Source organism: Ursus maritimus, unplaced genomic scaffold (assembly GCF_017311325.1).
Source record: "Ursus maritimus isolate PB19 unplaced genomic scaffold, ASM1731132v1 scaffold_11, whole genome shotgun sequence".
Classification (NCBI taxonomy): domain Eukaryota; kingdom Metazoa; phylum Chordata; class Mammalia; order Carnivora; family Ursidae; genus Ursus; species Ursus maritimus.
Genome location: NW_024423453.1, coordinates 65,077,880 through 65,092,046, shown reverse-complemented (window position 1 = coordinate 65,092,046; position 14,167 = coordinate 65,077,880). Strand labels below are relative to the sequence as shown.

At 38.5% G+C, this 14,167-nt stretch overlaps 1 protein-coding gene across 1 annotated transcript in view; it reads left to right on the top strand.

Moving 5' to 3' along the window:
• The window catches only part of ELP3 (elongator acetyltransferase complex subunit 3), a 100,888-nt gene that overhangs the window by 51,232 nt on the left and 35,489 nt on the right, over positions 1-14,167 (top strand). Inside the window, exon 10 of the mRNA XM_008705101.2 lies at positions 7,093-7,286. Coding sequence (XP_008703323.1) covers positions 7,093-7,286 — 194 coding nt within the window. The remainder of the gene's footprint in view (positions 1-7,092; positions 7,287-14,167) is intronic.

Below are 14,167 nucleotides of genomic sequence, written 5' to 3'. Positions count from 1 at the left end.
TCGTTCTTTTTGATGGCTGAGTAATATTCCATTGTATATATGGACCACAACTTCTTAATCCAGTCATCTGTTGAAGGGCATCTCGCCTCCTTCCACGATTTAGTTATTGTGGACAATGCTGCTATGAACATTGGGGTGCATATGGCCCTTCTCTTCACTACGTCTGTATCTTTGGGGTAAATACCCAGTAGTGCAATGGCTGGATCATAGGGTAGCTCAATTTTTAACTTTTTAAGGGACCTCCACACTGTTTTCCAGAGTGGCTGTACCAACTTGCATTCCCACCAACAGTGTAGGAGGGATCCCCTTTCTCCACATCCTCTCCAACAATTGTTTCCTCCCTTGTCAATTTTTGCCATTCTAACTGGCGTAAGGTGGTATGTCAATGTGGTTTTGATTTGAATTTCCCTGATGGCTAATGATTTTTAACATTTTTTCATGTGTCTGTTAGCCATTTGTATGTCTTCATTGGAAAAGTGTCTGTTCATATCTTCTGCCCATTTTTTTATTTGTTTATTTGTTTCTTGTGTGTTGAGTTTGAGAAGATCTTTGTAGATCTTGGATACCAGTCTTTTATCTGTAGTGTCATTTGCAAATATCTTCTCCCATTCCGTGGGCTGCCTCTTAGTTTTTTTTAACTGTTTCTTGGCTGTGCAGAAGCTTTTTATCACTGCAGCATTCTGTCAGAAAAGACCACTTGTTGTAGTCTCCTCAGTTGAGGAAGCCGGCCTGATGAGATTGAGTCAAGTCAGAGGTGAGTCTCAGGTCGAACCCAAGCTCTTAGGGAAGCACCCTTTCCATGGCATCTTTTAGTGGTAGCTTTTTTAGGTGAAGAGAAGTTTGACTATGAATGACTATGCATGACCTGAAATACAAGTCAATTGGATCTTAAAACTTTAAACCTCATTCTGCTTTTCGTTATTTTTTATTTGTATCAAAGGAATACATGCAGAATTTTAAAAGTCAGATTGTACCAAAAGACCTACAATGAAAGACAGCAATACCTTCCTTTCCTTTTCCTTGAGTGCACCCAGATCATTTTACAAAAGCTCGTGTCTCTGCTTCCTCCTCCCCTTCTTTCCCCAGACCCACTGCAGTTTGGCTCCCACCCTCCACTGAAACTCTTCTCTCAAATGTTGTGAAATACTTGCCAATCTCCAGATGCAAAGGGTGCTTCTCTGCTGTCATATTATTCAGTCTTAGCATTTGTTGTCATTAAAGACTGTCTCCATTTTGGGATTCTCACCCTCCTGGCTTTTGTGACTCTTCTGTCTCTTGGCTCTCTTCTGTCTCTTGGCTCTCTTCTTACCTCCAGGACTCTTTCTTTTCTGCTATTCTTTTTGTTCCCACCACTGAAATGTAGGTTCTGTCTTTAGCTCTCTTCTATCTGCTTGCCTTTCTTCTGTTGTTCTAACTCGACCACTTACACTTTGGTGAGTCTCATTTTCTCTCCAGCCTGAAGCCTTAGGCTCCTCAGACCAATTACTTAATACTCTGAACTAGCACCAGATATCTTATATGTAGTTAGAACTTAGTATGTCCAGCGTGGACATACTTATCCTTTCCTCCAGCAGTCTCATCCTCTTTTTTTTCCTTTCATACTTGGTGGCCCCTTCATCCACATATTCTCCCTAGCCAGAAATTCAGGAGTCATTCCGGAGCAAGTAGAGAATATTTGGACTCTGGAGCTAGACCGCTTAGTTTGGATCCTGGCCCCCAGTACTTAGTAGGAGACTGACTGCTTTGTTCCCCAGTTTCTTCATCTCAAGAATGAGGTTAATTATATTATCTCCCTATTGTGACGATTAGCTGAAAAAATGCATGTGACACACTTAGAAACACACCTGGCACATAGTGAGTGCTCAGTAAATCTTTGCTGCTGTGACTCTCCCTTCATACCCTGAATCTAACTCCACAGGAGGTTGTCAGTCACTCTCTCTGCATATCCTTCAGCGCTCCCCTCCTCCCAGTCCCCACTGCCACTACTTCAGCTCATGCTGTCGTCAGCTCACCTACACAGTGAAACAGCTTCTCAGAACTAAGTCACCCTGCCACCAGCCCTGTTCCCTTCTGGTATTACATTCGCATTGCACCAGAATGTTTATCAGATTAATTTTTTTATCTTTATAATGTAAAAGTTGTTAAATAATAAAATCACTGTTAAATATTATTTGAAAATTGAGTAAATCGTACAGAGATCATATCAAAACACAGTTAGTAGTCCTCTACCACGTTCAGCTGTTGTAGCTGGGTGGATTCTTTTGTCTTACTGTTATCGTAGGTGAAAAGTTAATTTTTTTTTTTTTTAAGATTTTTTATTTATTTGATAGAGATAGACAGCCAGTGAGAGAGGGAACACAAGCAGGGGGAGTGGGAGAGGAAGAAGCAGGCTCCCAGTGGAGGAGCCCGATGTGGGACTCGATCCTGGAACGCCGGGATCACACCCTGAGCCGAAGGCAGACGCCTAACGACTGCGCTACCCAGGCGCCCCAAAGTTAATTCTTTTATACTCTGCTCCCATTCTCCCAATATTGTTACGTCACTATTTTAGTTACATTAGTAGTCAATGTTTACATTATAGTTTTTTACATAAATGATTACTGACATAGAGCCAAGTAATATACTAACATTCTTTTCTTGAATAACCTTTTGATTTTTTTCTAGAATTAATAATTGTCTTTTTTTTACTTAGTTCTCTATGCACTTGTAACTTTCAAGGGTATCCACCCACTCAATGTTAAGACCTCTCGATCAGTGGCCTAATTAATCCGATATTCTCTCAGTTCCTTTTTTAGCCTGGCGGACATGACTTACGGATGTCTTGTCTTCCACCTCCAAACTAGACTGGCAGTTCTCTGTGCCTGGTTCACAACTGTCCTCCTTGGAGAGCTTCTCTTCACCAATCTCCTGGATTGGATTCTTTGTTTTCTGGATTCCAAGTTAACCCTTTTTATTTGTTTATTCCTTGCCTTTACTAAAACACATTTTCCACCAGCTTCCTTAGGAAAGATTTGTCATAGAAAGTAAGCCTTTGGTGTGCTCAAAAAATGACTATGCAACCTTCACACTTACAGAATTGTGTAAAAACATTTTTTTAAGGCATTGACCATTGCCTTGTAGCTTCTAGCATTGCTGTTAAGGAGCTCAATATTGTTTTTATTCCTAATCCTATATTCCTTATTCTTTAATCCTATGATCTATGTAACCTGGGTGTTTTGTTAACTCTGGAATATTTTAGGAAATTGTCTTTATCCCATATGTTGTGAAATTTCACTATGTTGTATCTTGGCAAGAGTTTTTTAACTAATTGTGCTGGATTTTGGAAGGATCTGTCATCTGGGAAATTTCCTGGTACCACTGGATGATTTTCCCCTTTCATTTTCTGTGTTCTCTTTCTAAAACTCCTATTAAGCAAATGTTGGCTCTCCCAGATTCATCAGGTATTTTCCTGTATTTTTTACCTATTTGTCCTTTTTTTTTTTCCTGCTTCTATTCTCATGTTTATCTTTCAACTTTTCTGTGAAATGTTTTTATATTTGTTATAGCTTTGATTTTCAAGAGTTCTTTCTTACCTTCTGGTTGTTTGATTTTCTCTAGCATCTTGTTCTTGTTTAAGGGATGTAATAGATCTTCTCTCTTTGAAGGAATTATAGGGTTTTTTTAAGTTCTATTTTCCTTTATGCAATGCATCTTTCCTTCAAGTTCCTTTTTTTTCTTTTTTGTTTTGTTCTGCCCTTTATTTTCTAGGCTTCCTCCAAGGTTCTGTTGGTCCTTAGCCAAATGGTCATACTTTAAAAGTAAGGGGCCAGGGGGCCCTGAGTAGCTTAGTCAGTTAAGCGTCCAACTCTTGATTTCGTCTCAGGTCATGATCTCAGAGTTGTGAGATTGAGCCCCATCTCAGGCTCCATGCTGGGTGTGGAGCCTGCTGAAGATTCTCTCTTTCCCTCTCCTTCTACTCCACCCACCCCCCTCTCTCCCTCTCTTAAAAAAATTTTTTTTTAATTAAAATTAAAAAATAAAAGTAAGGGGCTGAAAGAACAGATTGCAAGCTCTAGGTGGCTAGCTGCTAGTATACCTCATTGAAGGATAGTCATGTAATAAGCTCTCCTTTTTTTAAGGTTTTATTTTATTTATATTTTTAATATTTTATTTTTCAGTAATCTACCAACATGGGGCTCAAACTCACAACCCCAAGATGAAGAGTGACATGCTCTACTGACTGAGCCAGCCAGGCGTGCCCCAAACCTCCTTTTCTTTAGGGGATTCTCAAACGTCAGCATCTTGAACTCCTATTTAGGGCCATTTGATTAATCCAGAGATGAACTCTCCAACTTCCTGCTTAAGGGTGGCTGGTATGAGTAGGTCACAGAAGATTGGCTGCTGGCATCCAGGGAGCAAGGCAGGGCATCCACCAGTCAGTGTGCTGGCTTTCACTTAATCTCTGTTTTCAGCCTTTATCCTCACCTAGGCCTTCTTTGTATCTGAAATCTCAGAATCCCGCAGTTTCTCCAGGGAACAAATGGGCAGGTGACTACCTATAGGCAGGGTGAAGGAATAAGGGATAAATCTCTTCATGTTCAGATTTGATCCCACGATTTCTTCCATCCTCCCTGGTTAATGGTACTTTTGACCCATGAGCCTTTCTAGGACTCTAATGTGACTGAGCTGAACCTTCATTGGTATCCACTTTTGCAGATACTTGGTTTACAGTTTTTTTTACTTGCCAAGTCATTAACCAATCTTCATCCATTTTCTGTCTTCCAAAAATTTATTACCATCACTGGTCCTGTCCTCTAACCCCTAACCCCCATCTCCTGTCATGTTCTTTTTGTTCTTCTGGGTTTATAGTTTTTTAAAAGTTTGTTTCTTACATTACTGTGATTTTGGAGGGAAAGGAAGAAAACGCATGTTTCAATTCTCCATGTTTAACCAGAAGTCCAGAACCAATTTCATCGATCATTCTTATCAGCCCACCTGTCTTCTAAATTTATCATATAAGCACTTGAACTACTTTTCTGAAATCCCATATTCCAATACGGATTCAAACTAGGTATAGAATGACTTGCATACATGTTCTTTTGGGTGGCTATAGAATACTTATAAAGGCCAGATGAATTGTTAATATATAAATGTTACAAGGAAAATTACATGGAATTACAGAATAATATCCCTAAGACCAATGATGCACAAAGAATACAGCATTTAAGAATCAGGGAAATTCAAATCAAAACCACACTGAGATACCACCTTACGCCAGTTAGAATGGCAAAAATTGACAAGGCAAGAAACAACAATTGCTGGAGAGGATGTGGAGAAAGGGGATCCCTCCTACATTGTTGGTGGGAATGCAAGTTGGTACAGCCACTCTGGAAAACAGTGTGGAGGTCCCTTAAAAAGTTAAAAATTGAGCTACCCTATGATCCAGCCATTGCACTACTGGGTATTTACCCCAAAGATACAGACGTAGTGAAGAGAAGGGCCATATGCACCCCAATGTTTATAGCAGCATTGTCCACAATAGCTAAATCGTGGAAGGAACCAAGATGCCCTTCAACACATGACTGAATTAAGAAGTTGTGGTCCATATATACAATGGAATATTACTCAGCTATCAGAAAGAACGAGTTCTCAACATTTGCTGCAACATGGACGGCACTGGAGGAGATAATGCTAAGTGAAATAAGTCAAGCAGAGAAAGACAATTATCATATGATTTCTCTCATCTATGGAACATAAGAACTAGGAAGATCGGTAGGGGAAGAAAGGGATAAAGAAAGGGGGGGTAATTAGAAGGGGGAATGAAGCATGAGAGACTATGGACTATGAGAAACAAACTGAGGGCTTCAGAGGGGATGGGGGTGGGGGAATGGGATAGACTGGTGATGGCTAGTAAGGAGGGCACGTATTGCATGGTGCACTGGGTGTTATACGCAAGTAATGAATCATTGAACTTTACATCAGAAACCAAGGATGTACTGTATGGTGACTAACATAATAAAAAAGCATTAAAATAAAAAAAAAGAATATGACAGAAATCAATGAGAGAGATCGAAGAGTCTGTAGTTAGGTTTCTTTGAAAAGCAAGCAGCGGAAAGCTCTCTAAGAATAATGTAGCACAAGATAAAAAGCATTGTTAAAGTCACAAGATATAGTACAGCTAGCTCTATAGATGCTAATGCCAGGGTGGGGTGAGAGGAAACTGAGTCCACCTTCGGTCTTCTGTCACACACTGTGCTAAATTAAGAGCAAACGAGCAGTGCAAAGTCATGGAAAGGATAATGCCCGTGTCTCCTTGCTTTATCCCAAATAAAGCCAGCTGGGATGATATAGTACAGGAAATGACTATGTCAAAGTAGATAAATTAGATGTATTTCTCAGTGTCTAGATAACAAATAGTGTGTATCCCAGGTTAGGAATGGTGCCAGTTGGCCGGAAGACAAAATAGGCATATCCAGGGATTGGCTTACTCTTCCTGCTAAGGGCTATATAGTAAATATTTTAGGTTTTGCAGGCAAGTGATGATCTCGGTCACAGCTTTTGAAAAGTTTAAACAATTAAGTATATTCTATTATGAAAGGAGGATATACAGTCTAGAGGTGAAAGCAGGCATCGAATTAATTATCAGTGTGATGATATTAAGAAAGCAGTAATATAGAATTTATATGAATTTTTTTTCAAGCAAGGCAACTTGTATTTGAAGGTCAGGAAGGCCTCTCAGAAGAATTGGCATTCATGCCGAGACCTGGAGATTAGCTAGATGAAGTAAAATTGACGTACTTTCCAGACCGAGGAAATTGCCTTTGCAGAGGCAGAAAGGCAGGGTGGTGCGGGTGGCATGAGATGAGATTGCAGCAGTAGACGGGCTGTTAACGAGGGCTTTGTAACCCAGCACACACACATTTTGCTCCAGTGAGACTAAAAACAATGAGTTGCTATTTTGTCTGCATCCCCTCCCTTGATGGAAAGGAAAGGCAGTCTAAGGACTTGGTAGGTATGTGAGAGAAGCTGGCCCAGGACTGAGACTTGACCATGGAAACTTCATCAATCTCTACATAACTAATGGAGTGGTAATTTTCTGTTCTCCATTCACAGGAGTTTTTTGAGAACCCTGCTTTTCGTCCTGATGGTTTGAAACTCTACCCTACCCTGGTAATTCGTGGAACTGGGCTTTATGAGCTATGGAAATCAGGAAGATATAAGAGTTATTCTCCTAGCGACCTGATTGAATTGGTGGCTCGGATCCTTGCTCTTGTGCCTCCGTGGACTCGAGTGTACCGAGTGCAGAGGTAGTGTGTTATCTTTTATGCCAGAAATAATCACTGCTGAGCCTGTCTGTTTCATTTCTAATGAGAACAGACCGACTTAATATTGAGGGGTTTGAATCTGTTTGTTTTAATTAAAGATGAGATCTGGAATGCTGTCTATACATTGACAGAGATGGAAATGAACAGACAGCATGTCCACGCCACTCTGCCAGTATCTTACTTATTCATGGATTCATCTCTCCATTGATTCATGTGCCAGGAGATGGAGTTATGATGGTACATACACATGATGTTGGTTCCAGAATTTCCTTTTCCAGGCCTACTTTCAATCTGGATACAGTAGTGAGTACAGAAGGAGGAAGTGTAGCCATGTGTCTGTTATCCCTGTCGTAGAGCCTATAAAGAAAAAAAGAAAGAGTAGCAATAATCATTCTTTACAGGTATTAATGTAAATGTGGAGAAAGAGTGACCCATTCCTGATGACATGAAGGAAATGATCTTAACTGCTTTTTTCCTAGAGGAGAGAAAAACTAAGATCTCAGTTGCATTCATGACATTTATTTATTTATTTAACAAGAAATATAACACTGAAGAAAAATTTTAGGAGCCATAAAGTGACCTGTCTACCTACAATCCTGACAAAGCCATTCTGTATTTGCTGGTCAGGAAGGCGCATTTCCACCACCTTGCCAAAAGCTGCCTAGATTCTAGTACAAACAAAAGATGAAAAGGTGACTAGCAAATGCGTGTACAATCAGTTGCTGTGACGGTTACTCCACTGAGCACAAAAATTGTGTTCCTAATAATATAAAATAGTGAGTACTGAAAATAAGCAGATTGTTTTAAAAGTTGAAGGATATTTGCACCATACTTCTGCCACAACATAATGATTTCTTGGTTTTTTTAATTATTGGCCCAATTTAAAGATCTAAATTGCCTATATGATCTCTATTTTTTTCTTTCAAGTGCTGAGGAAAACTCAGCTGCCAAAACTGTTTGCATTGTCCTTCCCCTTCTTTGTCAACCCTTCTGAAACAACTCAGTTCAAAAGACATTAGAAGGTGCTCTGTCAGTACGATCAGGCGTCCGCACAGAAGTAGGGAGCCACAGGGCGTGCGGGCTGCTCTTGTGGAGGAGGCACTGGTGGGGTGTGGTCTCTGGCAGCCCAATGTGGTAAAAAGGGCATTCTCACGGAGGGCTGGTCTGGCACAGGATGTTAGAATGGAGCAAGGTGAGGAACATACCTCTGGGGGGGGGGGGGTGCAGAGAAGAGAACAGCAGCGGAAGATTGGTTACTTGCAGAGGGTTGATCTAGGAAGTAGATAATATTAAGGATAATGGGAGCTAGGTTTTGTGTTATCTGGAATGGAAATTACAAGTGTGAAAAAGGAGAAAATTAGAATGGTGGTTTAGAATAGAAGATACTGGTGTGAACTCATGGTTTTCAACATATAGGTAGATATAGCAATAATTGCAAATGTAAAATAGTAAATACAGTGTGTGTGTCTTTTTCAGTCTGTTTACTGCCACGGGTTTTGTTTTTTTTGTTTTTGTTTTCATTTTTGTGCTGTTTGTTGGTGATTTCATTATTTAAAATGACCCTTAAGGGTACTACTGAAATGTTGTGTAGTGTTCCTAAGTGCAAGAAGGCTGTGATGTGCCTGATGGAGAAAATAACATGTGTTAGGTAAGCTTCATTCAGCCTTGAGTTATAGCACTTCTGGCTGGCAGTTCAGTATTGAATCAACAATTATATATATAAGGTGTTCTTAAACACATGTGAAACAAGGTTATATGTTGATCAATTAATGAAAATGTTGTGACCAGAGGCTCACAGGAACCTAGCCCTGTATTTCCCCTAGGAAGCAGTGCTTTAATATTCACTAACTAGTGTTCGTGGCAACTTTGTAGAACATAGCTACTGCGAATAATGTGAATTGATTGTATGTTGTTTCAGAATGCCTCCCTACACCATGTTTATTAATTACAGAGCAGAAATAAGTAACTTGACTGTGGAGAAGCCTGGCAGCTGATCAAAGTGGATATCACCCGTAAAAGTACAAGTCAGTTATGTGCCACATGATGGTATGACGGTATCACTTCTGTGTTACTCAGCCAAAATTTCATAATCTGAATTTAATTATGAGGAAACAGCAGACAGTCCCAAATTGAGGGATATTCTAAAAAATAGTGTGAAATCTTCAAAATTAAAAGAATTAAGGAAGGAGTTTCATTTTGAAGGAGACTAAAAAGTCATGACACCTAAATACGACACAAGGTTCTGATTGGACCCTTTTGCTATAAAGGACATTATTTAGACACTGGTAAGCCTGCAGTGGGGTCCAGAATTAGACAGTAGTAAAGTACCGGTGTTAATTTCCTGATTTTGATGGCTGTATTATGGTTGTGTAAGAGAATATACCTGTTGTAGGAAATACTTGAAGTATTCTGAGAGTGTTGAAACATCTTGTTCCCAATTTACCATCAAACAATTTAGGAAAATAGTTATTTGTACTGCACTTGGGACTTTTTCTGTAACTTTGAGATTGTTTCAAAAAATGTAAATTAATACAATAGAAAGCAAAGATGCAATAAGTAGTATTAACAAAGACAAAAGAAAAAGGTTATTTGCGTTTGACTTCAGCAACTAGATACAAGTGAGGATACATACTACTTCCCAGGAGCGGAGTAGGACGACAAATCTGTTGTGTTCACCTCAACTTAATGATAGTGATCTTATCGGCTCCGAGTACCTCAGGTAGTCACCTGGCCCTTATTACTCATAGTGAGCCCCAACACATATTTACCACATGGGGTCAGTGTTGCTGGACTTGCTCTTATGCTGCTTATTATAACTGCAGGACACACATCAGCAAAAACCATCAGGGGACTTTGAGAAACAAAATTGTTACTCAAATGTCCTGGAGGGTACCCAGCAAACCCAAATAGGTACACAGTGAGTTTGAGGGGGAATGGGGGAAAAGCACGAACCTGGGCCTCTGCCTTTATTGGGATCCAAGGGTGAAGTGTCTAGGGTTTTGTGGGTTCACTCATTATTGGTTAATTGAAAGAATAAGAATGGGAATTAGGGTGTCATAAGGAAGAAATGGGGACACTCAGAGGGTCAGTTGTCTAGGCTTCCCTGGGCTTTCTGAAAGAGGGAACTTATCAGGGGAAGGGCCAGTCTAAATCCTTATCTGATTGTTTTGCTAGTAGCTGTGTCACACAGCTGGCAATATGTTTACTCAGGATGGATGTCTTTTGAAATGGATGCCTCAGCAATCAAAAACTTAATGTCAAGCACTTACACTACAGAAAGCTTAATGTCAGGCACTTACACTACAGGGCAACCAGAGAGTGCAGAAGATAATACTTCCCAGCAGCAGAGAATGGCAGCAAATATCACAGAATAGACAGAAAATTCACAGCCATAGACACCATAGTTTTTTTTTTAAATAATTTTTTATTATGTTAGTCACCATACAGTACATCCCTAGTTTTTGATGTAAAGTTCCATGATTCATTACTTGCGTATAACACCCAGTGCACCATGCAATACGTGCCCTCCTTAATACCCCAGGCCGGTGATAGACACCATAGTTTTCTTACCATAAGTAACAAGGCATAGCTCACACAGTCAGATGAAGAATTTGCATTCTCCCCCTTCACTTTCAGATTTAAATTTCTTACTGCTGTAACCAGTGAGTCAAAAGCAACAGAAACATTGCTATAACATTAAAAGCTTAATTTTATAGACTATGGAATATCACCATGGGACATTATCCTGGCCTACCACCAACCAAGAAAATAAAGACTTTGAGAAAACAAGAGCAGCAAAATAATCTCTGAAGGAAAATTGTCGTGACCAGAAGAATTAAGAACATGTCAGTTAATACAACCAAAGGTTGTATGATGAGAAGGGCCTAATATTATGGATAACCAACATGAGGCTGATGAAGGAAACCCTGTTCTCAGCTCTTCTATCATGACCCCATTGCAGCTCTCTCTGGAGAATCCAGCAATAGAAGTGTCCCCCAGCTCTAATTCCAAGAAGCCAAACTGTCAGTTCTATTTCTCTATCAATACATCACTTGAAAGATTTATGCAGGACAAATGGTACAGGTGGGTGTAGGCTTAAGATTTTGAAGTGACACTCTTTTATTACCTTACAAATGTGTGGGTGAATTAAAACTTAACAGAATGCTGTAAAACAAGAGGTACAATCTCTTTTAAAACATGGAATTAGTAATGTCCTCAGGCTCACTCAGAATTTATTTCAAGATCATGATGACTCAGTTCCTAACACAGCAAATGCCTTTGGTGGAGAGAGTCATCCAGAGTCTACCTGTGATGTCAGATTTTCATGCTTTGGGAACTGATAATTTACTTAATTTTGAATGTGATTATTTTCTAGGTTTTTTTAGAATAAAGATTAAAATCTTTATGATACTTTCTATTTTATTTTTATATTTTTTGTGTTTCTAAGCTATGATATTGCTAAACAAGTTTCCATGAGAATTTTTTGTTTTATGTAGCTTACCATGCAGTAATTTAAAGCATTTGTTTCCCAATAAGCTTGGACAGAATTCTTTCAAATACATTACCTTATTTTTTGCACTGAATATTACTGAACTATTATTATGGCTACCTGCGTAAGAGTTCATTCAGATTTCTGTTTTGCTGCTTGCTTTTTACCCATTTTTATTTGTTTACTTTCTTTGTGTATACTGCATGCAAAATTATTCAAATTTATTTTATATTGCCTTGTTTTTTGTTATCAGTAATCACTGAAATTCTAGCCACTGTTCGTTGATCCCAATACATTTCTTTCGGAGCATGTGATTTTATACTTTTTTTCCAACAGAGTTTGTAGAATATTACTAACTATCCAGAACTTCTACTTAAGTTCCAGCCATAAAGCACTGTATTTACATGAACAAAATGACATCTTTTTAAAGCTACTTTAAAAGCACTTCCAAAATTTATATTAATAACAGGCTTATGTTATTTTTCCAAAAATGTCCTTGTATGATTGGGATGCATCTTTACATAGCAATACATTTTATACACTGGCAAATATTTTGTTTGCATTTTTGTGTTCCACTTCTCATTAAAGAATTAGAATAATCTTCATAGTTATAATTTTAATGGCAGCACCGTAGACTAGCATTTTAATTTGTCTCATTTAGTAAACTGTTCCCTGGTGTTGGACATTAAGGTTGCTTCCAACTTTCTTCCTTTTTTTTTTTTTAATCATCATCCTGACCTCCACTACAGCTAAAATCCATGTACATAGAAAAATCCATTTTCAATTTCGATGAAGTCATCTGTTAGTATAATCTAGGAGAAGGATCACTCATGATAAAGGAACCAAGTAAGATGATGATGAATATACTTTCTGAAACAAGGGGAGTATAAATGAATTTTTTGGTTTTTGCTATGTATATTGATACAGTTTTCCAAACGGATTAGGATAAGCTATCAATTTAGAGTTATAAGTAGTTATTGATTTTTATCACAATTTCTATATAATCAGATGCTTGTATTTTTTATTTACCTTGGGGGTTTTAATTTGCATTTCTGTAGTTATTAATGAAGATTAACATTCTTTTCATGTAACTGATTATTATTTGTGCTTCTTCTCAAATCAGTTGTCTGTTTATATATCAGTTGCCAGTCATGGAATTTGGATCATAAAGGAGATGGTGCTTTTTATTAAGATGACTCAGAGAAAATCTCAGTTTTACCTTTCAGAGGCCTTTTGAATTATCTTCATTCTTCTGGACAGTTATGAAGACTAGCGAGACAAAAAGCCATGTTCACATAGTACACTTAACACTTAATAACAGACCGATAGCTGTGTTCTGGTAAACAGCTTCATGTCTCAGCTTAAGAACCTTATATTCCATTTACTCATGTTTATATTTGGTTATAGCTCAAATTTGGTATCTGGACCTCTAGAAGGAAATTTGTATTGATAGCTGGATGGTAAAATTTTGAAATAGTGGTGCTAAAGAAAGCTTTAGTGGGTAGCTCAAGTGTTATATACAGAGGTGTACAAGAAAAGGCTGGATCTTTAGACAGTGTTAAGTAACTGAGAAACCTGATTTGGGCAAAGAGAATCATATGGCTTTGACTCTGCAATGTTCCTTCTAGCTTCAGTTTGAAACTTTTAGAAAACTGATTAAAGAAACCATTGGCAAGGGAGAAAAGTCTCCTCCCAGAGTGTTGAATGTAGGTAATTTAATAATTATAGTTTATTTTTAGTTTAAACCATAGTAAAGGCAAATCGTATGTGTCTCTGCGTTCTGTGCCTTTAGGGTATCTGGCTATTTCTATGTAGGGTCACCTAGTGACAACTTCAGCCAACTACAGGTAATAAACTTAGTGTTGACTGCAGAATCTAAACATACAGGGAGAAGATTTTAGGAATTGTTTTTCAGATGGGTGTTAGAAGGGGAGAGAGGAAGGAAGGTAGGAGAGAAGGTATTTCAAGAGAAAACACAAAGTTTTATACTTGGCTTTTTTTTTTAGTACTATATTTTACTAATAGATACTTGATAAATTGGATATTTTCCCCACCTTTTCTTTTCTTGACTAATTTATAATTTACACTTTTAATTTTATGACACTTGAGTCAGTAACATCTTACTGGATATTTTTATGAAGCACTATTCTAATAGATGATTCTGTATTGTGGCCCTGAAGGATGCAGTGAATGATTAAATGTAAAATTCTGCCCAGACACATGATGGAGCCACATTAAAGTGCTGCTGCCCGCAGGCTTTTTGACAGCTGTCTCCCCTGATGTGGTATTTAAATCACTGTGAAGCATTAGAATAGGAATACCAATTTGCAACCAAAACATGCTTCTGAAGCTCGAGAACCTTCAGACCAAAAAA